Genomic DNA, 22,808 nt, shown 5'->3' on the forward strand with positions numbered 1-22,808 from the left:
CCACTCCAAGTTTTCCCATTCATTCACGCTGCAGAGCTGAAGGACACTTTTCCTAATGTGTGGATAGCTTTGGGGATTCTGCTCACACTGCCATTCACAGTAGCAAGCGGTGAGCACAGCTTTTTGAAGCTCAGGCTAATTAAAACATATCTTTGATTGACTATGGTGGACGAGAGAATGACATCACTTGCTATTTTATTGCTTGAAAATGCCATTGACCAGTCTTTGGATCTCTCTGATTCTGTGCTTCAGTTTGGAAGGGCAAAGGCGAGCAAAGGGACCTTTGGAACTAAAGGACTAGGGTTAACATTCTAGGACTGTCACCTACAGTAACATTATTTAATACTGGTCCACCCAATGTTGGTGCACAGTTCAATTTATTGATGTTAGTACATTTCCGTTTTTCTTAAAATTAAAAAAAGTGTCTATAAGCTAAGAGGAAACAAAATTCCCATAGGAGCTGAGCACCTCACATCCTTTTAATATATTATTGCAAGACCCCTGTGAGGTAGGAAAGTGCTATTATCCCCATTTTACAGATGAGGTACCAAGGCAAAACCATTAAGTGATTTGTTCAGGGTCACATGGGAAATCTGGGGCACAGCAGGGAACTGAATCCAGCTCCTCCAAGTCACAGGCTAGCACCCTAACCACTGGACCATCTGTCTTCACATCTCTATTCAGCAAAGCACTTAAATTTATGCTTAAGTCCCATTAATTTTAATGGGTTATTTGATAGATATTTTACATTTACAGCCTAAAGGAAAGTTAGTCCAAATCCTGCATTATCTTAATCCTGTAACAGCATTAAAATTCAGAATTACATTTGGTAAGCCATCCTATTGTGCCTAGTTATTGGGGCACAAACAAAAATTGCAAGTGTTCAGAAACCCTGGTTCAATTCAATGTTCATTTTTTTGAGGGCTGCTTATTTAAATTAGCTAAGATATTTTCTTTGCAGGCTGCCATGTTGACATTTGCAAAGAATCACCTACCATCAATTAGTTTTCAGTCTTCATTACAGAAAACTAGGAACACACTATTAGCATCCATTTTTATTTTACCCAACCCCTTTTTTATACAGGTTATTTACATTATTTTACAATCAGAATTGAAATGTTCAATTTTCATAGTATATTAATCCATTTTCTGTCTTATATTCAAGATAGTTGTAGCCCTTTACATAACCATAACAAAAACAGTCTCATAACAGGACAAATTAACTTTTCTTTAGCGAAAATAAAATTTGTTACACACATACAGGTAGATGGTATTTGGAACATCTACTCCGGTTGTTCATTAAGGATGCAGTGCTCATTAAAGTAAATGAGTGTTTGACTGAACCTTCATTTCTCCCTATTAGACAACCATGGAGCTAATCCAAAGCCAACAGGAGTCTTTCCCTTGCCTTCAGTGGGCTATAGAACAGGCCCCATTTGAAAAATGTACTTTGAGCAAGTCTTGAAATGGTAATGTTTTTTCACACTCATATAGTATTTATTACTGGAGACTGTAACAGATACAGACAAAACAGTTATTCTTTGGGTAATATTTTGATCTATTAATTTGAATAGAAGTTAGACCTTTCCAAAATCTTTTTATAATTCATTTTTCCCCAAAAAAATTTCTCTTAGACAATCTCAAAAACAGCATTACATCTAAGGGACACCGGTATATTAAAATATTTTAAAGAAACAACTAACAATATTACACCCAAGATGATTAAAACAAAACTTTTGAAATGTAGTGGTGAAAATTTTACTTTTTACCATGTATGTTATTTACTTTTTATGTTTCACAAGGCTTTGATGATTAAAGTATATTAGATGGTTTCATCTTCTGAATTTACTGCACTAGTATAGTGAATGGTTTCACTGCAGGAGAATGGCTGAATGCAAACAAAAAGCCATCTTTTCACTGAATTCAAAGTATTTATAAAATCTCTGTCAAGTTTTGTAAAACTTAAATTCAGGGTCTGAAGTACGTGACATATCACTTTATATCTAGAACCAATGAAGAAACAGTGAGTGTAGAATGTACACTACTTTTTCCCATTTATTCACGCTCTTCAATACTGAAAAGAACATCTGAAAAATATTTGCAGTTATTAGTGAATAGAGCAGTTGCTATATCAGTTCTTTTGACTGAAAATTACCCCCTCATATTTTAAGCATGGAACAGTCTCTTAGAAAAGCACCTGCAATCATGTCAAATAAAAATGCCAACCTAGATGCGTCTCTCTCTTGGGAGTAGTCCTTGACTTGTCTACTAAGAATAAATCACTATTAGTTTATCTTCATTTTTTAGCTACCTGTTCATTCTTTTTACTGGATGAGTGGTTGTCTCATTTGTAATGGGAAACTACTATGTGAAAACAATTCTTAATTGGTGCCCTAAACTAAGTTTAACTCTACTAGAACATTGGTTCCATTATAAATGGCTCAATTTTTAAATATTTACATATCAGAATTTAAACTGATTTAACCAACCCGTAGATGACTCACCCTCTGCAAAATAAGTGAACATTTTTAGTCTGTATTTTGTATTTACCAGCAATTGAATGTCATTTTAAGAAAGCAAAATCGTAGATTGTCTTTTAGTATAAGAACTATATTAGTTTCCAAGATGAAAAAGAAACTATAAGGATTCACTACCCACAAGACAAAACAGCTGTTTTAAATTGTTTTAAACGTTACTATAACAGATGCAGGCCTTTATAACGTTTAGCATCCTTACAATTCTCTACTGCTTTATTAGAATCCTCTAAATATTTCATTCTAAACCTTAGTGCTAACATTGAAGATTTTTTCCCCTGTGGTGCAGATCTCCAATCTAGAGATGTTATTCGTTTGAAAGTGTAAACTGCACCAGTGCAAACGCCGTTTTATACGTGAGTAGCTACATCAGTGCAGAAATACCGAGTGCAGGCAGACCCTGAGAAGGAAAGCCCTACTACAGAAGTATCTCTCTAGAAGAGGCTGATTCCTCAGGGCTAGTCTACAGTTAAAAGGTTGCAGTGGTGCAGCTGCACCGCTGTAGCGCTTCAGTGAAGACGCTACCTATGTCAACAGGAGGGCTCCCAAGCCCTCCCATTGACATAGTGCTGTCCACACAAGGAGTTAGGTTGGTATAACTGCATCGCTCAGAGGTGTGGATTTTCCACATCCCTAAGCGATGAAGTTATAACCAATATATGTTTCTAGTGTAGACCAAGCCTCAGTCAAGTCTCAATGTCCCATTAAGTCCAACTAATGCCGAGCTATAACACATTAGGGACTATTCTCTGACACTTAATATGCATTTGTAACTTAACAGGAAGAGAGAGAAATCTCTCAGATTGCAGGCAGTGGTATGATAAGCAGCTAATTTCATATGCAGCATAGTTCACACTATAAGTATCCATCGCTGCTACAAATCTGAGATGTAATGAACTATTTGCTGTCTGGAATGCAAAGAGGAAGAAGGCAAGCTAATTCTCAGCACTCCCAAGGGTCTGATTCAGAAGTTCCCTCTGACACATGACCCCAAATGTAGCTCTTTATACACTAAGCTATGTGGTTGTTATCCGATTCCTAGCCAATGCCTTTCCTAAATGGGAGATCTTTTCTAACCACTTCAGGCTATCTTAAAAATTATACTACATCAGAATCCACTTTTAAAAATGTTTAAAGACAGACAGACCGACCAAGAATGGCTACAGAAGAGCAGCAGCAATTATTTTGTGTCAAGAGAATTTTATATACATGTTTTTTGTTTTTGTTTTTTTAAATAGTACTGTTAAAAAGCAGCACCCAAAATTACAAGAACCAAAAGAATTGTCTTGCTTATTGCAGTTGATATTAGTTCGATTTACAGTTACAGGCAAAACTGTCTCTAAATGGCCCCATTATGCTTCAGGAATGCAGCACAAAGAGTATTCAGGATGGAGCAGTGGGTTTAAGAACAAGAGTAGCAGTCTTGAGTCAATCTCCTTGCTTTGGGGAGTGAAGATAAAAGATGTTATATGAAGATAAAATTTTGTCTACAAACATGAAATTGTTACTCTTGCATGTTCAAGATCCCCAAAGTAGAAATCAGAAATTTTCACTTAATAAAAAAAAGCCAAGCCTAAAATATCTACCCCCTTTAGTTTCACACAGCAAGTCATTGCTATTTATAGTCATGTTAAAAAAACAACTATTATTTGTACTATAAAATCATACAAAAAATGTTCAGGACATTAAAAAAATCCTCCAACATTAACTCTTATCTGTACACCCATGAAAGCATGTAAAACAGTAATCTGCAAATTATCAGGGGCAGGTCTAATAAAGCCTCATGCTACATTATCCTTACGCCTTCCAGTGCTGTATGGTTAGGTAACATTACATTAGTCAAATAATCTCTGTGCTACTGTCTGTACATAATGGTCCACCTTTTGGTTAACCTTAAATAGAGAGGGATGGTTTTATTTAAACACATTTTAAATAATGCACAAATAATTTAACTGCCAACAGTACTAGACACTGTTAAAGCGTAATGATTTTTCCCCACATAAGAACTCTACAATATAATCCCATTTTTATAGTACATTTTTTTTACAAGGCATTTGAATTCTGCATTTACATAAACACCACTCTTTACAGTTTAATGTCATTGTTGGAAAGTTACAGTTTCAGCAGGAATTAGTTGTGTCTTTGTTTTAAAAGTTCATCTATTTGAGTCTTGTACATATTTTTCACATCTTCAAGATCCAGTCGAAGTTCTTCGGCCTCTTCTGCTTTCTCTCCATACATCTGAAGAATAGTATTGTATCTTTGATCCAAATCCTAGAATAACATGGGCTTTTGGTTATTTGGCTGTTTCCCCAATTTAAAAGCAGTGCCATATATTTGTTTTCATTATTTGTCTAACACATTGCCTATCATGCTTTAAGTATTAAAAAAGCTGAAAAGTTAAACTAATGCTAACCCATATAAACACATATTGCATTGTGTCCTGAATATCACCAAATGTGTGCTCTTGGGAACTGTGAAAGGAAGCAAATTCCAAAGGCAGGATTTTTAAACTACAAAGAGCAAAGAGGTGAGGGAGTAAAATTTTCATAAATGACTCTGGCTTTAATGCCCAAGTCTCTATAGAAAATAGGCACTTTTTGCAAGTTTTCCCTGGTATTTCAGATAACAGACCCCAGACCACTAAGGGTTTTATAGAAGACCACTAAGATCTTGCAATGTAACTGACGGCTTAAACACAGAGGTTGGCTGCTCACAGCATTCCATTCAGCAGGTGGGCAGCTGTAGTTTCTATATGAATTTCAAAGTAAAATAATCTGGAAAGGTCCACAAATCATCATCTAATGAAAAGGCATCTACTACATGACTCAGGTCACTTTAAATTATAATATTCAATTTTAAATCTCTCTCTCACACCACAGATTTTACAAGCGCTTGTACACATGAAAGCCGAAAACAGTTTCAGAAGCGCTTTTCCTTCATTTTTGCGTAGTACAAAGCAGTCTGAAAATTGTGCAGTTGTTAATGTTCATAACTTACGATGAGTCAAGGAGAGAACATTCAGCAAACCATCACTAGATTTTGTTGTAGGAAGAAGCTTAGTGTCAAAAACTTTCTGGTTTGAAAATTTAACATGCTGCATGTATAAAAAAGAATGAATCATTTTCCAGAATGAGATAATTGAAATTCAAAAGATTTGCATGTGTTAGTTCTCTTTAAACAGAACAACAACAAAAAAGGACCCAAGAAGTTAAGTAATAAGAGTGGATTAAAAATGTGCAATATTTATTTTATTAATTCCATGAGTATCATGATCAGACAGGATCAAACCTTTACTGTGATAGGTTATGTTTTGCTAAACTCATATGGAATACTCTAATTCTTATGCTGGCTCTCAAGACTTCCAATTCACTCAAAAATTATGAGCTCCAGGCCAGATGTTCGGAATGCTCTGAGCACAAAAATATGCATGCCTAATTTCAGTATACAATTATGTGTACAATTATGACAACTGTGTGTGCAAGTGACTATATGGCTATGAAGTGGTCGTTTACACATGCAATTATACTGATGATGTGACATATTTTAGTATTCCTGACAGTGGGCATAATTATGAAATTATGGCTCTCTCTGCATATCACAATTCCTAACTCTCAACATGGATTCTTTTATAGGTATGCACACTCACTGAACTGTATGTTTACTAGCATAACAATTTGAAAATCAATTTGGAAAGTAACTGATAATTGCCATGCAATATAGCAAAACCTGCTGACAAAATCCATCCGTCTCTAAGCTGCATCCTATGAAGTTACAAACCAATTTATCAGTTTTACTGTAAAAAGAGCACTTAATTTTCAAGTCTAAAATTGTATTCCTTTGAGTTATTTTTCCACTGCCTAACTTTTAATAATTCAATATACTTTGTGATTCTTACCACATTTTCAACTTTAATGAAAAGAGATTTTGTATTATCACAATGGGCATCTACAGAGTTACATATTTATTTATGAATGCTTAACTTAGTAAAAAGAGTTTTCATAAATCACATGTCAATCTCTCACCTGATTTATATAAATGAAAGCCACCTACCCTTAGCTGTGCACGTAGTTTTGGTATCTCCTTCACCTTTTCTTCAAATTCATCATTTTGATTTGTTAATTTAACCAGCTCTTCTGCCATTATTGATCGAGTTCTTTCAAGGTTTCCAATTTCCAGCTAAGATAACAGGCATTTAACAGTTAGAGCTTTGTGCTGGGAGTGACATACTAAGTTACTAACTTTGTTTTTCATTAAAAAAAATTAGAATGATTGATCTTGGAAGTCAATTTATTATACAGACCTGTGATACTCAAACCTCAGTGGTTCAGGAGCCAAAATAGCTATCAACATTACCCAAAAGAGAGACAGTGCTGCGAAGAGCCACAGGAGACACATTAAAGATACACTTGCAGCTCGCAAGCCTCAGTCTGAGTATCACTGATATAGACAGTACCAAGCGGATGTCAGATTTATAAAGTAAGAAAATAATATAGTATAGGTAAGACAGTATTTGCTGTGGGGTAAGGCGTCAATTTAAAGAGCTCTTTCATACATAAAAATTGAAGCTCAAGGTTAATTTGCTAAACTGAGTACATACACCTTAAACATGAAAAAACACATTATTCAAGTTTAAGACAGGTTTACAATGACACACGTTTAAGTGGTTTCTTTATTTTCCAACCTGCATGTCACATAAATTCACATTAGTATTCCTTACGCTTCAACTATGTTAAGTCTTGGGGATTTTCACTCCCAGATCAGTAGAAACTAGAAGCAATCAAATCAGGTAATACAGAGATGGACAGGGGAAGGAATGTTGATATACTGCTTTTAAAGCATCTTCAATTAAGTGCCCTATGAAACAGCATTCAACACAAACGCCTCACCTTTTTCTTCACCTTTCCCTGGAACCCTGATCAATGTTGAGATAGCCAGGTAGAGTCTACTTGATCCACCTCATCCAAAAACTAGGTAATGCATGCTTACGTCTCTTGTGATGGCCCATTATGACTTTAACAGAACTGCCTAGAGGATGGGTGGGGAGGAGTGTCCCTACATCAGTGCAAGACAAAACCATTGTTTGCACATCCAGACCCTACACAGCTATCAGTAAAATAAACTTCGTAAAACAAACCAGTAAAGTAAAACCACGTTCATCTTTCTACTTATGACACACACAATAAACTTAAAGTGATTCTCACAGTACCTGTAGGTGAGAAATCTCTCCTTCCTTCAGTTTTAACTGCGACTGCAGGTTTTCAATTATACTTGAACCTGCTCCCATCCTTACAGCATCATAAAGATTGCTCCCACTTGTAGACATTGACCCAAATGAATGATCATGAGGGTCATCCTACAAATAAAAAGTGAACCAACCACAAGATCGGACATTGAGATTATTTCACATTTGAAGACTTTAGCACTAGAAGCAAGAGCCTACTGATTCAATACAAACAGCAAATGAAGACCGTCATCATTAGAGTCAAAAGTTTCAATGCTTCAAATATATTCCTTCCAAACAAAAGCTCATTTTGAATAGCTAAACAAAGCTGCTTGCTGTCATGTCACCCTTACCACTGTCATTTGGCTAGCATAGATCTCTATATTCTCATAGATAAAGTCATCAGAAGCAACTGCCTTTGCACAGATTGCATCAAGACAGTGGCAGTGTGTCACGAGTGAGTGGTGCACTAAACTAGAATCACTGGATTAACAGTCGAGTCAACTTTAGATATAGTGTCAACTTATTTTATAAAGCACTTTGGAACGAATTACGTGAATAGCACTTCAAGTTTATATTCTCCACATTATTCTACTATATTTTTTTAAATGTGCTCTCAGGCACCCTCGTTCAAATGCTGTGCAAACCTAGACATTTTGTAGGTATGTTTAAGAAATCAAAATAGCTGAAATCACTATTTTTTCAAAGCAGTTATTAGCTAGATAAAATTAACATGCCAATAAAACTATTTGAAGACGCCAACATAATTCATTGTAAACACACAAAAGGTAGCAAAATGGTTTATCAAAAAACGTCAGTTGATAAATGATACATTACCTGAGAGAGGAAGGATGCCTGAAGCCCTGCCATATCAACTCCACTTATAGAGCTTGAGCGTGACAATGTTGGAGTACTCGAAACAGTTTCCATTGTTGATAAGGTAAATGACTTGCGCTCCTTTGAAAAATACAACAGCTAGTTAAGAGAAAGTGAATACAAGGAACAAAGACTGTTGAGGAAGAAGACAATAAACAGACCTTTCTGCATATAATGGGGTCTCTTTTTTCACTCCCAAATGTAGAGCACAAATTCATTTTTTTCTGTATATTAACTGAAGTTTAAACAGTGAAGTGGATTTAACAGTGTCACTAGTACATCTAGCCCAAGTTCAATTCCTTAGGTCAGTGGTGGGCAACCTGCAGCCCATCAGGGTAATCCACTGGCGGCCCACGAGACACTTGTTTACATTGACCAGCCCGCAGCTCACATTGGCTGGGAACGGTGAACCGCGGCCACTGGGAGCTGCGGGCGGCCGTGCTTGCGGATGGTCCATGTAAACAAACTGTCTTGCGGCCCACCAGCGGATTACCCTGACAGGCTGCAGGTTTCCCACTACTGCCTTAGGCTTTCCTGGCTATGCAGAAACAGACATTACTACCTACTGCAAAGGGAAGTGGTCTTTCAGTAGCCACACTGCAGAATGCTGGCCTAAGACCACAAAAGTACATGAGCCCTAGAGACAATTAAGTGTTTCGCTGAGCTCATGTGCCTCACAGAAATTACACCCTAAATAAAAAGGAGGTTCTTCCCTGGATGAAGGACAGTGAAGAGATTTTTTAAAAAGCGTTTCAATGCTCAAACTCAGGATCTCTGAGGCTAAACTCTGTTACTGACGAGTTTTTCTAAATAGGCTGACATCCTCTGCAGTCAGCAACTGAATACATGTTGACTTAAGGATGAAGTAAATAACTTTGAACAGGACTTCGATTTCAGAACTGCAGCAACTAGGAGATTAACAGCGAGGACAGAGCGGTGTTAGAATATCAACTGCTGACTGGTAGTGACTGAAAGCTGTTGCCAACTGATGGGCATTTGGTAACCTATGCTAAACAAAGTGAGTCGGGGCCTATAGACCAGCATTCATATCACACAGACGCATCACAACTAGAATTAACCGGCACCTTGCTGGTAGTCTCAGCAGAGGCAAGAGTTTTTCAGTGGGCCCAGATATTGAATGTCATGCCCCTCAAGGTAAGGACAAAGGCACACTGGTGCAACAGTGTGGATCAACCTATGCTGATACTATCCCTGTTTCATTTATTCTGTGACTAAGTAGAGGAATTATTCAGGACTGTCAATACAGTGCCTTTCACACAAGCACTGAATTCACAGGAAAAAAAAAAGATGCGGAGAAGTCCCAGACACTTAGTTTCATGCCATTACCATGCTAGATCATCTTAATCCTTGTTTGTTGTTTATATGACATTTTAGCATTCGAGACTTGCTCAGTCATCATGTGACCCAATAAGATTTTTGAAACACATGAATTAACATTAAAGCAAATTTAAATACCTTTTCCTTTGCTGTTTCTTGTACAAAAATTACTCTCTTTTTTTCTTGTTCAACTTTCATTTTCTCCATTTCCAATTGAGTAGCTAACAGCATCTAGAAGGAGGACATGTGGAATTTTAATCCCTTGCAAACTCAGAATTTTATGATGAAGCAATGCAATATTGAATTAACCAATACCTTTTCTTTCTTTGTTTCGTCAAGAGTTTTCACATACTCCTCTTTCAGGTTTTCTAATTCCACCTCATATCTATATTGAAAAAAGGGAAAGGTAATGTAATTTTATTAAAGACAATCTTCTCTTCATGTTTTTATTTTAGGTTCCCACAAAGAAAAATAATTTACTGAAACTGACAAAAGCATAATGCATAATATTTGTTTCCTATACAAATATCTATATTTAAGCTTAATATTTAACTGCATCAGGAACAGAACTGATCTGTATTACCAAATGGAGAACTAAAACTATTTCTCTACGATGTTAGAAAAATACCCTCACACTGATTTGTAAGCAGCATGTGGCTACTAGAATGTTTGCTAATCTTAAGAACCTCTGTTTAACCACTTGTTATATTTCCATGCAATATCCTCTTACGCGTCGTTTGTTGTGTGCATGCTGCTTTAATATTCTGGATACTTGGTCTACTATTGCATGAACCAATAATACTTACATTAACCTTAAAGCAACTTTCAATAACTTATCTTTAACTATTTCTCATACAAAAAAATAGCGTAAGCATACTACAGAAGTGGACATATGACTCCTCAAATTAACACAATTAAACTCAGAAACCAGGAGGCAAAACTATCCCAGGTGTCAGAATTTCTTAGGACCGGTAGATTGCCTGGGAAGAAACTGTAGTTGACTAGATAGGATGAAGTCTACTGAAAGATCACCAAAGTATTTTGATCCTCCCAATGTACCACCAGGATGCTGAAAAGGAAATTTCCTGATATGAACTGGAATCCCAGTGCAGGAAAGCACACCTCCCCCCAGGAACAGCCCAGGGGGTTAAAAGGGAAACAAACACAGTTTGTTGGAGACATAGTCAAGAGGAAGAATTTCACAAGGGTAATTCATAGTTACTTAATGTTTTTGCTACTGACTTCAGGTTTGCTTCTACAATAGTGTCTGTGCCAAGGCAGAGGTGGGAGGCCTGTATTGGATGTTGGTGGAAATGCATCAGGGCAGAAGTTCAGAAGGTGGTGGCGTGGAGCCACCAAAAAGCATTAGTCTTCAAGGGACATGTTTTCTTGTTTTTCTACTATTAAAAGCAGGAATTTGTTTAAGAATATAGTCGTTGCCACAGTTCAACTTCTTAGCACGTGATAACTGATTGATTTAATTTCTTTTTGGAGAAGATGTTGGATGCTTTCTAATGTCCCAATCCTGCAAGCTGCTCTGTGCAGATGGACCCTTGTGCCTGCATGGAGGCTCATGGACTGCAACTGCACAAAGCAGCTTGCAAGAGTAGGGCCAAAGAGATCATCATCATGGGTGGCACATGAACCAGAGGCTGGGGGAGGCTAGCCCTCAGCCCCATCCCTTCGACCCGAGGCCCCGCCCCATCTCCCACTGCAGCCACCGGCTCCAGCCCCAGAGCACCGGGAGGGTGGGCGGCATGCGTAGACATAGCCCCAGCCCCAGCCATGGCCAGTACTGGCTAGGGGACTGGAGGGGCGCACGCAGAGTGGCAGGAAGCAGGAGGGGGCAGGGCTGGGGGCAGAGCCACATCTGGCTGTTTGGGATGGCATAGCCTCCCCAAGCCTACGGTTCCTGCCACCCATGATCATTATTTAATATTCTTGTCAAAAGAAAATAAAGTAGGTGAGAGTGACTGGTCCTGGGTGAGGTGAGAGATTTAAGGCTCAATGCATAAGAAGTGCCTCTAGGAACCCTAAGGGTACATGGATAGCCCAGAAGAGCTGAAGTGACCTGAAAGTAGCAGGTATCAAATAAAGAAAAGGATCTCTGTATGTGTCTTCCTTCATAAAACTTGGCCGGCAACACAGTCAGTATTTTATATGGTAGTTATCAAATACATACAAAAGGGCAAGTCTTCCTATTCAAACACAAAAACCTGATAGTATATTCCTTTCATTTCCATATGAATCTAAAGAAACGTGTATGAGCCAAGAACTTAACCCAATTCACCTATTGTTTTCATTTTCCAGTTTCTTGAGTCTGGCTCTCTCTGCTTCTAGCTGAGCCTGAAGGCGACTGTTTTCCTGCCTCAAGAGGCTATTCTGTGATTCAGTGGAAGACACTTGGATTTTATTGGAAAGAAGTTCTTCTGTAGCAGCACGTTCTCTCTCAGCTGCTGCTGCCAGGAGGGCTTGAGATTCACCTAATTCCCAAGAAAGAGTAAATACACAATCCATTATAAAAAACAAAACAACTGTAGCTGACTTTTACGCCAAAATAGTCAGTCATCCAAAACTTAAGCCAACTATTTAGGTGTCTAACTGAAATGTTTGGCATATTTGCCAAATGTTTAGATGCAATTCAGATATTTTTCAAACATTATAAAGGTTTATTCTTGTACTATTTCCAGGCTTCACAAGAAATGTAGTCTTTTCAACAGCACTCAAAAGATGGTAAGCAATTACATCTTGGCATTAGCCATCAGAAGCACGTAATAGCAGGGTAAAGGCCTCATTGTGGACGAGCAGATACAGCACTGTTTGAGAACTGATTGGTGGCAATATGCCTGCCACCAAACAAGAATATACAATTGGCAGTAGAGAGGATTGCTGGGCAAGGAGGATTCGAGATTCTAGTTTTGAAGAGTACATAATTAAAGGAAACATTTACATACCCTACCTGTGGCTTTGGACATTTTATTCCATTGTCATTTTGTTCATCCAAGGGGCAACAGTTTTTCATTACAACCCTCAACGCAGCTGAAATATATTTGTTTCACAGCCTTGGATAGTCACACAGTAAATTATACTAGCTGAGCCCAGGTCATGGAACCCAAAAACCACATCTGACAATTCAAGATGTTGGTCCATTTTCACTCCTGCCCCTCTCCCATGCGCACTCCCTTTTTAAAATTCTATATATACACATACAGTGCTCTTCACTTATATAAATCACTACTACCATACCATCTCAAGTCTTTTACAAATTCAGTAAATCACGCCTCACAGCACCCTTGCAACACACCTATGTATCATCCTATATTACTGATACACATTTGAACCCAGATCTCCCATACTTTAGACATAAGTCTATGCTCTTCTCACTACATTACTGCCATCTAGTGTCTCCCCGACAGTCACACAATACATTAAAATCTACATACAAGCTAGACTTACCAAGTCTGTCAGAAAGGTTCTTTTCTAACTTTTCCCATGAAGAGGTTTGTGCTCCCAGTGTTGCTTGCAGATTTTCGATCTGCCGAAGAAGTGGCCTGGTGGCAGATGTAACACTGTGACTCAGTTCTTGGTTCCGATTCTCTGCTTCTTGGAGTCTCTGAATTATGAATTAGTTAAATGCCATTAAATCTTAACACGGCACGACCAGTTTAAGTTTTACCACAAAATTCAGCTAAAAATGTAACTACAATCCTTACATGTTCTACAATAACTACCATTAAAACTGCACTTTTTTTTTTTTTTTTTTAATAAAGTAAAGTTAGAGGAGAATAATACATCATCAAGAGCTGGAGTGACCTTTTAGACACGTCATTAGGAAACAGGTCTGGTGTTTAAAGTCAGACAGTAGAAGAAGATGTAAGTGCCAAAGGACCCTTTTTCTGATGGTAGTGTTGGGTTAGTATATAACTGGAGTTTCCAGTATTAAGCAGAAGACAAGCCTCATCTAGCAGGCCTTAATTCTTAGCTGACAGCATATTATGGTTTCAATTTTAAAAATGCCATTACTTGAGGAGAAAGAAGAGCACTCCATTCTGGGGGATTTCTCTCCCCTAATTAGTCCCTACCAAAAGTTCAAGTTTTGACTCTTTACTAACCACTTCACACCTTCACACCTCAACAAGATCTGCTATCAAGTTATTTCCCTCCTGGTGCTAACATATTCATTTGGCAATACTCTCTCCACAGGCCCCAGGAAGAGGCCACATTTAGACTAATCTCTGGACTATTCCTAAAAGAAAAGGATGAAAAAGTAATCCACTCTTCCAGGGAAGACAGGAAGGGATTTAAGTGTCCATTTGCTGTAAGTTTTACAGCATAATCACAACCTTAATGGCTAAATTTTGCTTCATACTAAAAAGATCTGTCATGCTTAAAAAGCTGGCATAATGATTTTCAAAGAAATATATTGGTTGAAAAATCAAACAACCACCAAAGGTTTTTCCTAACATTTGTTCCTAATGTTCTTCTGCACAAGATATGGCCTAAAAGGTATCTTGTGACCTATGAACTTTCAAGTTATTTTACCATTTTGTATTCTGCTTTTAGAAGTCCCTCCCCTAAACAAATGACTTAACATAATCCTAGGTATGTAGTGTAGTTGTAGCCGTATCGGTCCTGGGATGTTAAAGACACAAGTTGGGGAGATGAATATATTTTATTGGACCAATTCCTGTTGGTGAGAGACAAGCTTTTGAGCCACACAGAGCCCTTCTTCAGGTCCGGGAAAGGCACTCCCACAGTAACAACAAAATGTAAGCTGGAATGGTTTGTTTAGCATATGTAGTTAGCACATATAGTAACAGGTTTCAGAGTAACAGCCGTGTTAGTCTGTATTCGTAAAAAGAAAAAAGAAAAGGAGTACTTGTGGCACCTTAGAGACTAACCAGTTTATTTGAGCATGAGCTTTCGTGAGCTACAGCTCACTTCATCGGATGCATAGCATATCAGGAAAAAAACAAGGGGAGATCCTACAAACCCCCCCCCCCAAGACGTTCTGGTTAAACTTGGATTATTGCTGTGCACATTGTAAGATGAGCTATTGCCAGCAGGAGAGTGAGTTTGTGTGTGTGGTTTTTGGAGGGTGTGTGTGTGTGTGTGGGGGGGGGGGGGGGGGGGGGGGGGGGTTGAGAAAACCTGGATTAGTGCTGGAAATGACCCACCTTGATTATCATGCGCATTATAAAGAGAGGTTTCAAAGAGGGATGGGCTATTACCAGCAGGAGAGTGAGTTTGTATGTGTGTCTGTGTGTGTGTGGGGGGGGGGGGGGGAAGAGTGAGAAAACCTTGATTTGTGCTGGAAATGGCCTTCCTTGATGATCACTTGATGATCACTTTAGATAAGCTGTTAGCAGCAGGACAGTGGGGTGGGAGGAAGTTTTGTTTCATGGTCTCTGTGTGTATATAATGTCTTCTGCAGTTTCCACGATATGCTATGCATCCGATGAAGTGAGCTGTAGCTCACGAAAGCTCATGCTCAAATAAACTGGTTAGTCTCTAAGGTGCCACAAGTACTCCTTTTCTTTTTTCTTTTCACATATAGTAAGGGACCATTCAAGGTAGAGTGGCTCGTTAACACCTCTGCAGTCATAGGACAAAAAGAGGGGGGTTAGTGGGTTACAGACTGTTTTAATAAACCTATATCCAGTGCCTTGGTTCACATTTAGTGTCTAGCAGAGTCATGAATTTAAACTCCTAGGCTCGTTTTTTTTAAAGTGTTGTGCAGGTTTCCTTCGAGGATGAGGACTGATAGGTCAGATATAGAGTGATCGATTTGTGAAAAGTGTCCATCCCACCGGTGATAGGGTGTTTTTCTCTTGTAGCATTTTCCTTTGTGAGTTTGAGCACGCAGTGATTGTCTGTTTTCACCCACATACTTATTATTTAGGCATTTAGTGCACTGAATGAGGTATACCACATGTGATAGGCATGTGTAGAATCCATGGACCTTGAAATACGTATTGTGGGGGGTGTTGATAATTGTAGTAATGGAGATATGTCTGAAGGTTTTCCATCTGTTGGTCTGGCAGGGTCTGGTGCCACTTTGAGTGGCTGTATTTTGGTCTGTCAGGCACTTGCTTCTGATGATGAGCTTGGAGAGTTGTTTGAAGGCCAGAAGTGGGGGTTCAGAAAAGACACTGGATTTATGGCTTGTTACAACAATCTGTAACCCACTAATCCTCTCTTTTTGTCCTATGACAACAGAGGTGGTAAGGGGCCGCTCTACCTTACAATATGTGCTAACTACGTATGCTAAACAATGTGTTCCACCTTGCATTGAGCTGTGACACTGGGAGTTCCTTTCCCAGACCTGAAGAAGTGCACTGTGTGTCTCGAAAGCTTGTCTCTCTCACCAACAAACAGAGCTGGCGCTAAACATAAGCAGATTAAGCAATTGCTTAGGGCCCCGAGCAGCTCAAGGGGCCCTTCTATTCGCTTTTTTAGTATGAGTTGGGGGGGGTGGGGGTGGGCGGGGAGGGAACATTCCTGCTTAGGGTCCCCAATGGGTTATCGGTTAGCACTGTCACTGCCAACTGAAGTTGGTCCAATAAAAGACATTACCTCATCCACCTTGTCTATCTCAATATAATCCTTGCATTTTTTATTTTGAACCAAACGAACACGGAGCAGCTAGAAATATCAATGAAACAAATGGGGGAGGGAGGGATAGCTCAGTGGTTTGAGCATTGGCCCGCTAAACCCAGGGTTGTGAGTTCAATCCTTGAGGGGGCCATTTAGGGATCTGGGGCAAAAATTGGGGATTGGTCCTGCTTTGAGCAGGGGGTTGGACTAGATGACCTCCTGAGGTCCCTTCCAACCCTGATCTTCTATGATTCTAATTGTTACTGCACCTGTTGTAATTCACTGATTTCTTGGCGCAAATAGTCCTCCTTTCTTGCTGCTTGCTGCTCGGCTCGCTGAAGTGCCAGTCTCAAGTCTGCCACCTGTATCAGCAGGAAGTAGAGAATTACTATATTTCATTAATTCTGAATGAAGAATTCAGTTTCCACTTGTCACTGCTACAGCCACGTGTATTTGCATCAGTGAATATTGTACATGGGGCCCCAGTTTATGAGTTTTACAGGTCAGCTATGCATACCCACACACGACATGTGCATAATAGTTTCACTAGTTTACCCACCCACTACTAGTTACATAGTGTCCAGTTCAAGGAAGTAACACTTAACATCATAACGAGAAAGGCACAAGCATGAACTATGGCTTACCACCAAAATTATAATCACGAATTTAGACAAGATAAACACATTTAAAATAAAGATTACGACTTTGGACAAGTGGTTTAGTGCATTATGACATTTCTCCTCCTATGTTTTGCTCATTGTTAATTGAATTTATGACTTATCTGGTGTTCATACTACTTTCTATTTACTAGGTTACAAAACAGTCGTGCTAGATTTGTTAAGTATTTTTTCAAGCTGTTTTTGGCAAAAGCTGTTTTTTGGAAGAATGGAGGAAAATTTTGACATCCAGCTTGCACAAAGCCTGGTTCCCTTCAGCAGAGCACATCATTCACTAGCCCAAAGTACACTCTCAAATTAGAGGAGAAAGCTTTAATCCCCAGGCTTAAAGCTCACCTGAATTGCTAAAGCCTCTTGCTGCTGGCGGGCCTCGTCTTGGGCCTTCTCCAGAGCTAATCCAAGTTCTTCCTTAGCTTTCATTTCACGACTTAATGCTGCCTCTTGTGCTTCACTATCCTTTGTAGCATTAGCTTTGTGAAGATCAGCAAGTTCCCTACAAACCAAGAATTAAAGGCACCGGAATTTTATATCATAAAATTCAAATTAAGTAGAAAAACTACAGTGATCTTCACAGTTTATACCATGTCAAGGTGACTTAACAAGTAATTTTTACTACATATTATAAACATTTCTCAGGCACCACACACAGGAGTTTCTAAGTGTAAACTTCTTGATTTTTGCATGCAAGTATCCGCTTACTTGTATGCGCTGTCAAGTGCTGCTTGAACACTTCGGTTCCGTTCTTCAAGCTCCTCCATGTCGACCTGAAGTCTGCTGAGATCCTTCTCTTGTCGCTCTACCACACTGTTCAGTTGTTTAATGTTCTCTCGATGCTGCTTTTCAACCTCCTCCTTGCCATCAAGCACCTATTAGAGTGGAAAAAAAAATTATAACAGTCTACCAAAATAACTGAAAAAGCTCTTCAAATTTAAGATGGAGCATTTTATTAAGTCTTCCTGAGTTAAATTCCATTAAAACCTGAAACGCCAACTCCAAGACAACAACATTTTGCACTAGAATGGTGACAGCATACCTGTGAGTCAATACAGACATAGGCCTCTAGAGTGACATTTACTTCTAGGCACGGGCATAGACAACTGGTGGCAATCAAGTTCAGGGCCAACAGAAAGCCTTGCTGAGAACTAACGTAAGTTTTAGTGAGTGAAATATCAAGAGCCCGAATAAGACTTACTAAGACCACCGAATAGTCTTTAAATTACTTTTGATGACTGAAAGCCTAGAATGTAAGATTCCTGGAATAGAGCTTTAACTGAAGTTGAAGAAAAAAGGGAGAGGAGTATGATGCTGATGTGATGGTGCCCCCCATAAGGCTTTATGGAGATATGCTTATGAATGTATATATGACATAACTAGAATATGTTTTATGCTACATATGCCATGTAACATCTCTCTGTAAAGGTTATGATCTAACGAATCTATTAATCCTATTTGTATGCATGTGTCATTTTTGTATTCGAAGTTATGAATATTGGCTGTGTACTGACTTGATTTTTAAGTAACCTTTGTAAAGCATTTGGTCAGCTTCTTGAGAAAGGAATGTGCAAATCAAGAAGCACTTGAAGTACAATAAGAAAAGGAGTACTTGTGGCACCTTACAGACTAACAAATTTATTTGAGCATAAGCTTTCATGAGCTACAGCTCCAATCCACATAAGAAGTCTACTTGAGGATGTTCAAGGTAGCATGTGACCCATGGCTGCTACCTGGTAAGAAACTGAGTCATGCATGGACACATGACTTGCCCAGGTGACTCCAGAACTCCATCTTGGAGCTGGACTTTGCATAGGAGAGAGGAGGGGGACTCCACCCACAAGAGAAAGTCAATTTAAGCCCGTGGGAGACCCCTCCATTTGGTCTTCAGCTGGCTAAGGAGATAGCCTCTCCACCCCCAAGGATACCGGAAAGAAACTGGAACAAAAGACAGTAACTACAGGGGGTGTGAGTGATTGCTGGACCCAGACTAGAAGGAGATTAGTCTGTAAAAGGAAGCTTACTGGAACTGGTGAGGTTTAGTCTGTATTCAGTTTTATTAGACATAGACTTGCAGGTTTTATTTTATTTTGCTTGGTAATTCACTTTGTTCTGTCTGTTACTACTTGGAACCACTTAAATCCTACTTTCTGTATTTAATAAAATAACTTAACTTATTAATTAACCCAGAGTATGTACTAATACTTGGGGGGGGGGGAGGGGACTGTGCATCTCTATCAGTGTTATAGGGGGTGAACAATTTATGAGTTTACCCTGTATAAGCTTTATACAGCGTAAAACAGATTTATTTAGGGTTCAGACCCCATTGGGAGTTGGGCATCTGAGGGTTAAAGACAGGTACACTTCTGTAAGCTGCTTTCAGTTAAGCCTACAGCTGTTAGGGGACGTGGTTCAGACCTGGGTTTGGGTTTGCAGCAGGCTAGCGGGTCTGAAGTCCTAAGCTGCCAGGGCAGGAAAGCAGGAGCAGAAGTTGACTTGGCACATCAGGTGGCAGCTCCCAGGGGGTTTCTGTGATCCAAGCCATCACAGCTAGGATGCCTAGTGAGATAAGGAAACTACCACCATGGGCGACTCGTGAACCTCTGGCTGGGGGAGGCTAGCCCCAGCCCCACCCCTTCTGCCTGAGGCCCTGCCTATTCTGTGCGCCTCAGAAGCCAGGGCCCCCACACCGTAGCCACCAGCCCCTGCCCCAGACTGGCTAGTGCTTGCAGTCGCCCCACCAGCCCAGGAGCACCGGGAGGGAGAGCACACAGCGGCACCGCTGCAGCCTCCTCAGCCCCAGGAAAGCGGGCGGCATGGCCCCAGCCTGGAACCCTAGGGGCGGAGTGTGGGTGGGGCCACGCCTGACCATTTGGGGAGGCTCAGCCTCCCCCACCCACTGCCCATGACGACCACCGTTGATTAGGTGGCAACTGTGACACTGGCAGACCAGGTGCCTGCACATGCCAAGGCTCCCAGGTCTCAGCTGAACACTGATAAATACATAGTTGGAACCCGTCTGGCTCACCTGTGCGTTAGTATTATTAATATAAGTATTACGGTTATAAAAATGTGTTTTGTATTTAGACTTTATGAAATTCTTGTAAGTTGCTGCCTGCATTAATCTCACTTATAATACCTATATCCCACATTATAAGGTAATTCTTACGTGTTTGCTCTGTAACAGTAAATTACCAGACAGGACAGAAGCATTAACACGTGTGAAAAACTAGGCTTTGTCTACACTAGCATTTTTGTTGGTAAAACTTTTGATGGTTAGGGGCACAGGTGCTGACTTTGTCCTTTCCGGGGGACTGCGGGGGGGAAGAAGAGGGGGAGGTTTGTCCCCTACTCCGCCCCAGGCCGCGCCCCCACTCCACACCTTCCCGTAAGCCCCAACCCCTGCCCCACCTCTTCCCGCCCTTGCCCACCCCAAGGGCACCTCGCCCTCTCTCCTCCCCCTCCCCATCAGCACCTCCTGCTAAACAGTTGATCCGTGGCAGGTGAGAGGTGCTGGGGCTGCCAGTGGGTGCTGAGCAACCACCATTCCCCCCCCCCCCCATCGGTGCTCCATGGTTGTGGGGGATGAGGGAACACCCCTCAACCAACAAAAGCTCCAGGGTAGACAGCAGCATGTCGGCAGGAGAGCTTCTCCCACTGACATAGCTACTGCTGCTCGCTGGGGGTGGTTTAATTATGCCAGCGGGAGAGCTCTCTTGCCAGCATACACAGGAGATCTTACAGCAGCACAGTTGCAGCGGTAAGGCTATGCCCCTAGTGTAGGCATAGCCTTAGTCTCCAACAAAAGATGGCCAATCAAACACAAGATGTACCATTGTGGAACATCAGAAGACAAAAGGCTTTGTGGATTGGTTTCTCCCACCCCATGAAGAGGAGACGTGCATCTGAATTCTTCCCAACAGTTGAATTTGCAACTTGAAGCAGAAGTGGGAAAGGAATAAAAAGCCCTAAAAATGAGAAACTATCTCTGATGCTGCTTGGACTCTGAGGGGCAAGCATTACTAAGCATAAGCAAAAGATCCTCAGTGCTTGGCTTAGCCATAAATGACATACAGAGCTTGTTTATTACAGAAGCTTCTATTACCATTTGAAATTTAAGACAAACATATACACACTCAAATGGTTAATCTGCTTTAACCTTGTAAATAACTGTTATTTCCTTTTCCTAGATAATAAATCTTTAGACAGTTTATCAGAGGATTGATGTGAGATCTAAGGTGCAACTGACGTGGGGTAAATGACTGGTCCTTTGGGACTCGGAGTAACCTGAACATTCTTGTAATTTTTGGTGTAAGGCACCATCTATCACTAAGGCAAGCTTGACTAAGTGACAAGATAGATCAGAGTACCCAAGGGGAATGTCTGTGACTCCATGATTAGGTTGTTACGCTGCCTGAGGAGTTTACACTTGGTTGGTGAAATCTAAGTGCTGTATACCTCAGCCACTTTGGGGTTTGTGCCCTGCTTCCTGACAGTCGGCCCTGAGGTTGGTACTCATGCTATTGAGCCACCGCAGGAACGCTTGACAGCAACATTGACAAAGAACTACAATAATATCATCAAACTTCTCTGATTGCTCTAATATACCTCCACTCCAAAGTATGAGAATCAATAATGTCTTTAATGCAGATGACATACTAAAAAGAGCCCTTCACAGGAGTGCCATAAACCTAGGTCTGGAAAGCTAAACTGGGAATTTCACATCTGATCACCAAGGTTAAACTAGCTACCTGTTATGGCAGCCAAGAGGATATTAAGCTTCTGAAAGCATGAAGTGACGTGTGTGTCCTGATCTTTCACAGCAAATCACAATAAAATAAATTAAGTCTGATCCTTGTAAGCAGGCATTAGAGATGGACGTTGTTCATTCAGGATAACATCTGCACTACTGAGGTATTTCAACATCTCAACTAATGCAATAGTGAAACACTAATAAAAAATACAGTTATTTTAAGTGAAAGTTTTCTAGAAAGACACCCATAATGAACTGTATAAAAAACCTAACTACAGCTACATAAAGTTATCCCCCAAAGGAAGACTGAGAAAGAGTGCAAACAATGAGGAACTATAGAATTAGAAACAAATGATGAAGAAGAGTTAATGTACTGAGTGAAAGCATCCAGAAACCATATGCCCCAAGCTACTGAGAATCAGAAGAGGGACCACGATCTCCAAACCACAATGAAGTACAAGGGAACAAAAGCTATTATGAAACCTCTCAAAAAGACTACCTTCTATAGTCAGAGTTAAAGGAACCAATATCAGAATAAAGTGATTTACAGAATGTGACTGCAAATATATCTAACCTGTTTTAAATGCTGCAACTCCTCTTCTAACTCCTTAATCTTTTTGCTCTGTTTTGTATTAGTATTTTCATTTTCCTTCTCCTTCATTCTTAACTTCTTAATGATGTTGGAATTGTGTAGTTGCTGTTTTGAAAGCTTTTCTCCTTTAAAAGAAAAATGTGTATGAAGTTAAGTATTAGCATGCCCTTCCATCATCCAATGTAGTGCAAGATTTGTTTTCTCTAAGGAGTAACAGTATCACCAA

General features: G+C 39.9%; 1 protein-coding gene across 1 annotated transcript in view; it reads right to left on the reverse strand.

Annotated features, from left to right (window-relative positions):
• Positions 1 to 1,046: 1,046 nt before the first annotated feature.
• TMF1 (TATA element modulatory factor 1) overlaps positions 1,047 to 22,808 on the reverse strand; it is a 36,197-nt gene continuing 14,435 nt past the window's right edge. Inside the window, exons 6-17 of the mRNA XM_074957456.1 lie at positions 22,565 to 22,707; positions 17,946 to 18,112; positions 17,583 to 17,739; positions 16,839 to 16,931; positions 13,429 to 13,585; positions 12,263 to 12,455; positions 10,288 to 10,357; positions 10,111 to 10,203; positions 8,596 to 8,715; positions 7,744 to 7,890; positions 6,588 to 6,713; positions 1,047 to 4,808 (exon numbers count right to left, since the gene is read on the reverse strand). Coding sequence (XP_074813557.1) covers positions 4,665 to 4,808; positions 6,588 to 6,713; positions 7,744 to 7,890; positions 8,596 to 8,715; positions 10,111 to 10,203; positions 10,288 to 10,357; positions 12,263 to 12,455; positions 13,429 to 13,585; positions 16,839 to 16,931; positions 17,583 to 17,739; positions 17,946 to 18,112; positions 22,565 to 22,707 — 1,610 coding nt within the window. The 3' untranslated portion in view covers positions 1,047 to 4,664. The remainder of the gene's footprint in view (positions 4,809 to 6,587; positions 6,714 to 7,743; positions 7,891 to 8,595; positions 8,716 to 10,110; positions 10,204 to 10,287; positions 10,358 to 12,262; positions 12,456 to 13,428; positions 13,586 to 16,838; positions 16,932 to 17,582; positions 17,740 to 17,945; positions 18,113 to 22,564; positions 22,708 to 22,808) is intronic.

This window comes from Natator depressus, chromosome 7 (genome assembly GCF_965152275.1).
Source record: "Natator depressus isolate rNatDep1 chromosome 7, rNatDep2.hap1, whole genome shotgun sequence".
Classification (NCBI taxonomy): Eukaryota; Metazoa; Chordata; order Testudines; family Cheloniidae; genus Natator; species Natator depressus.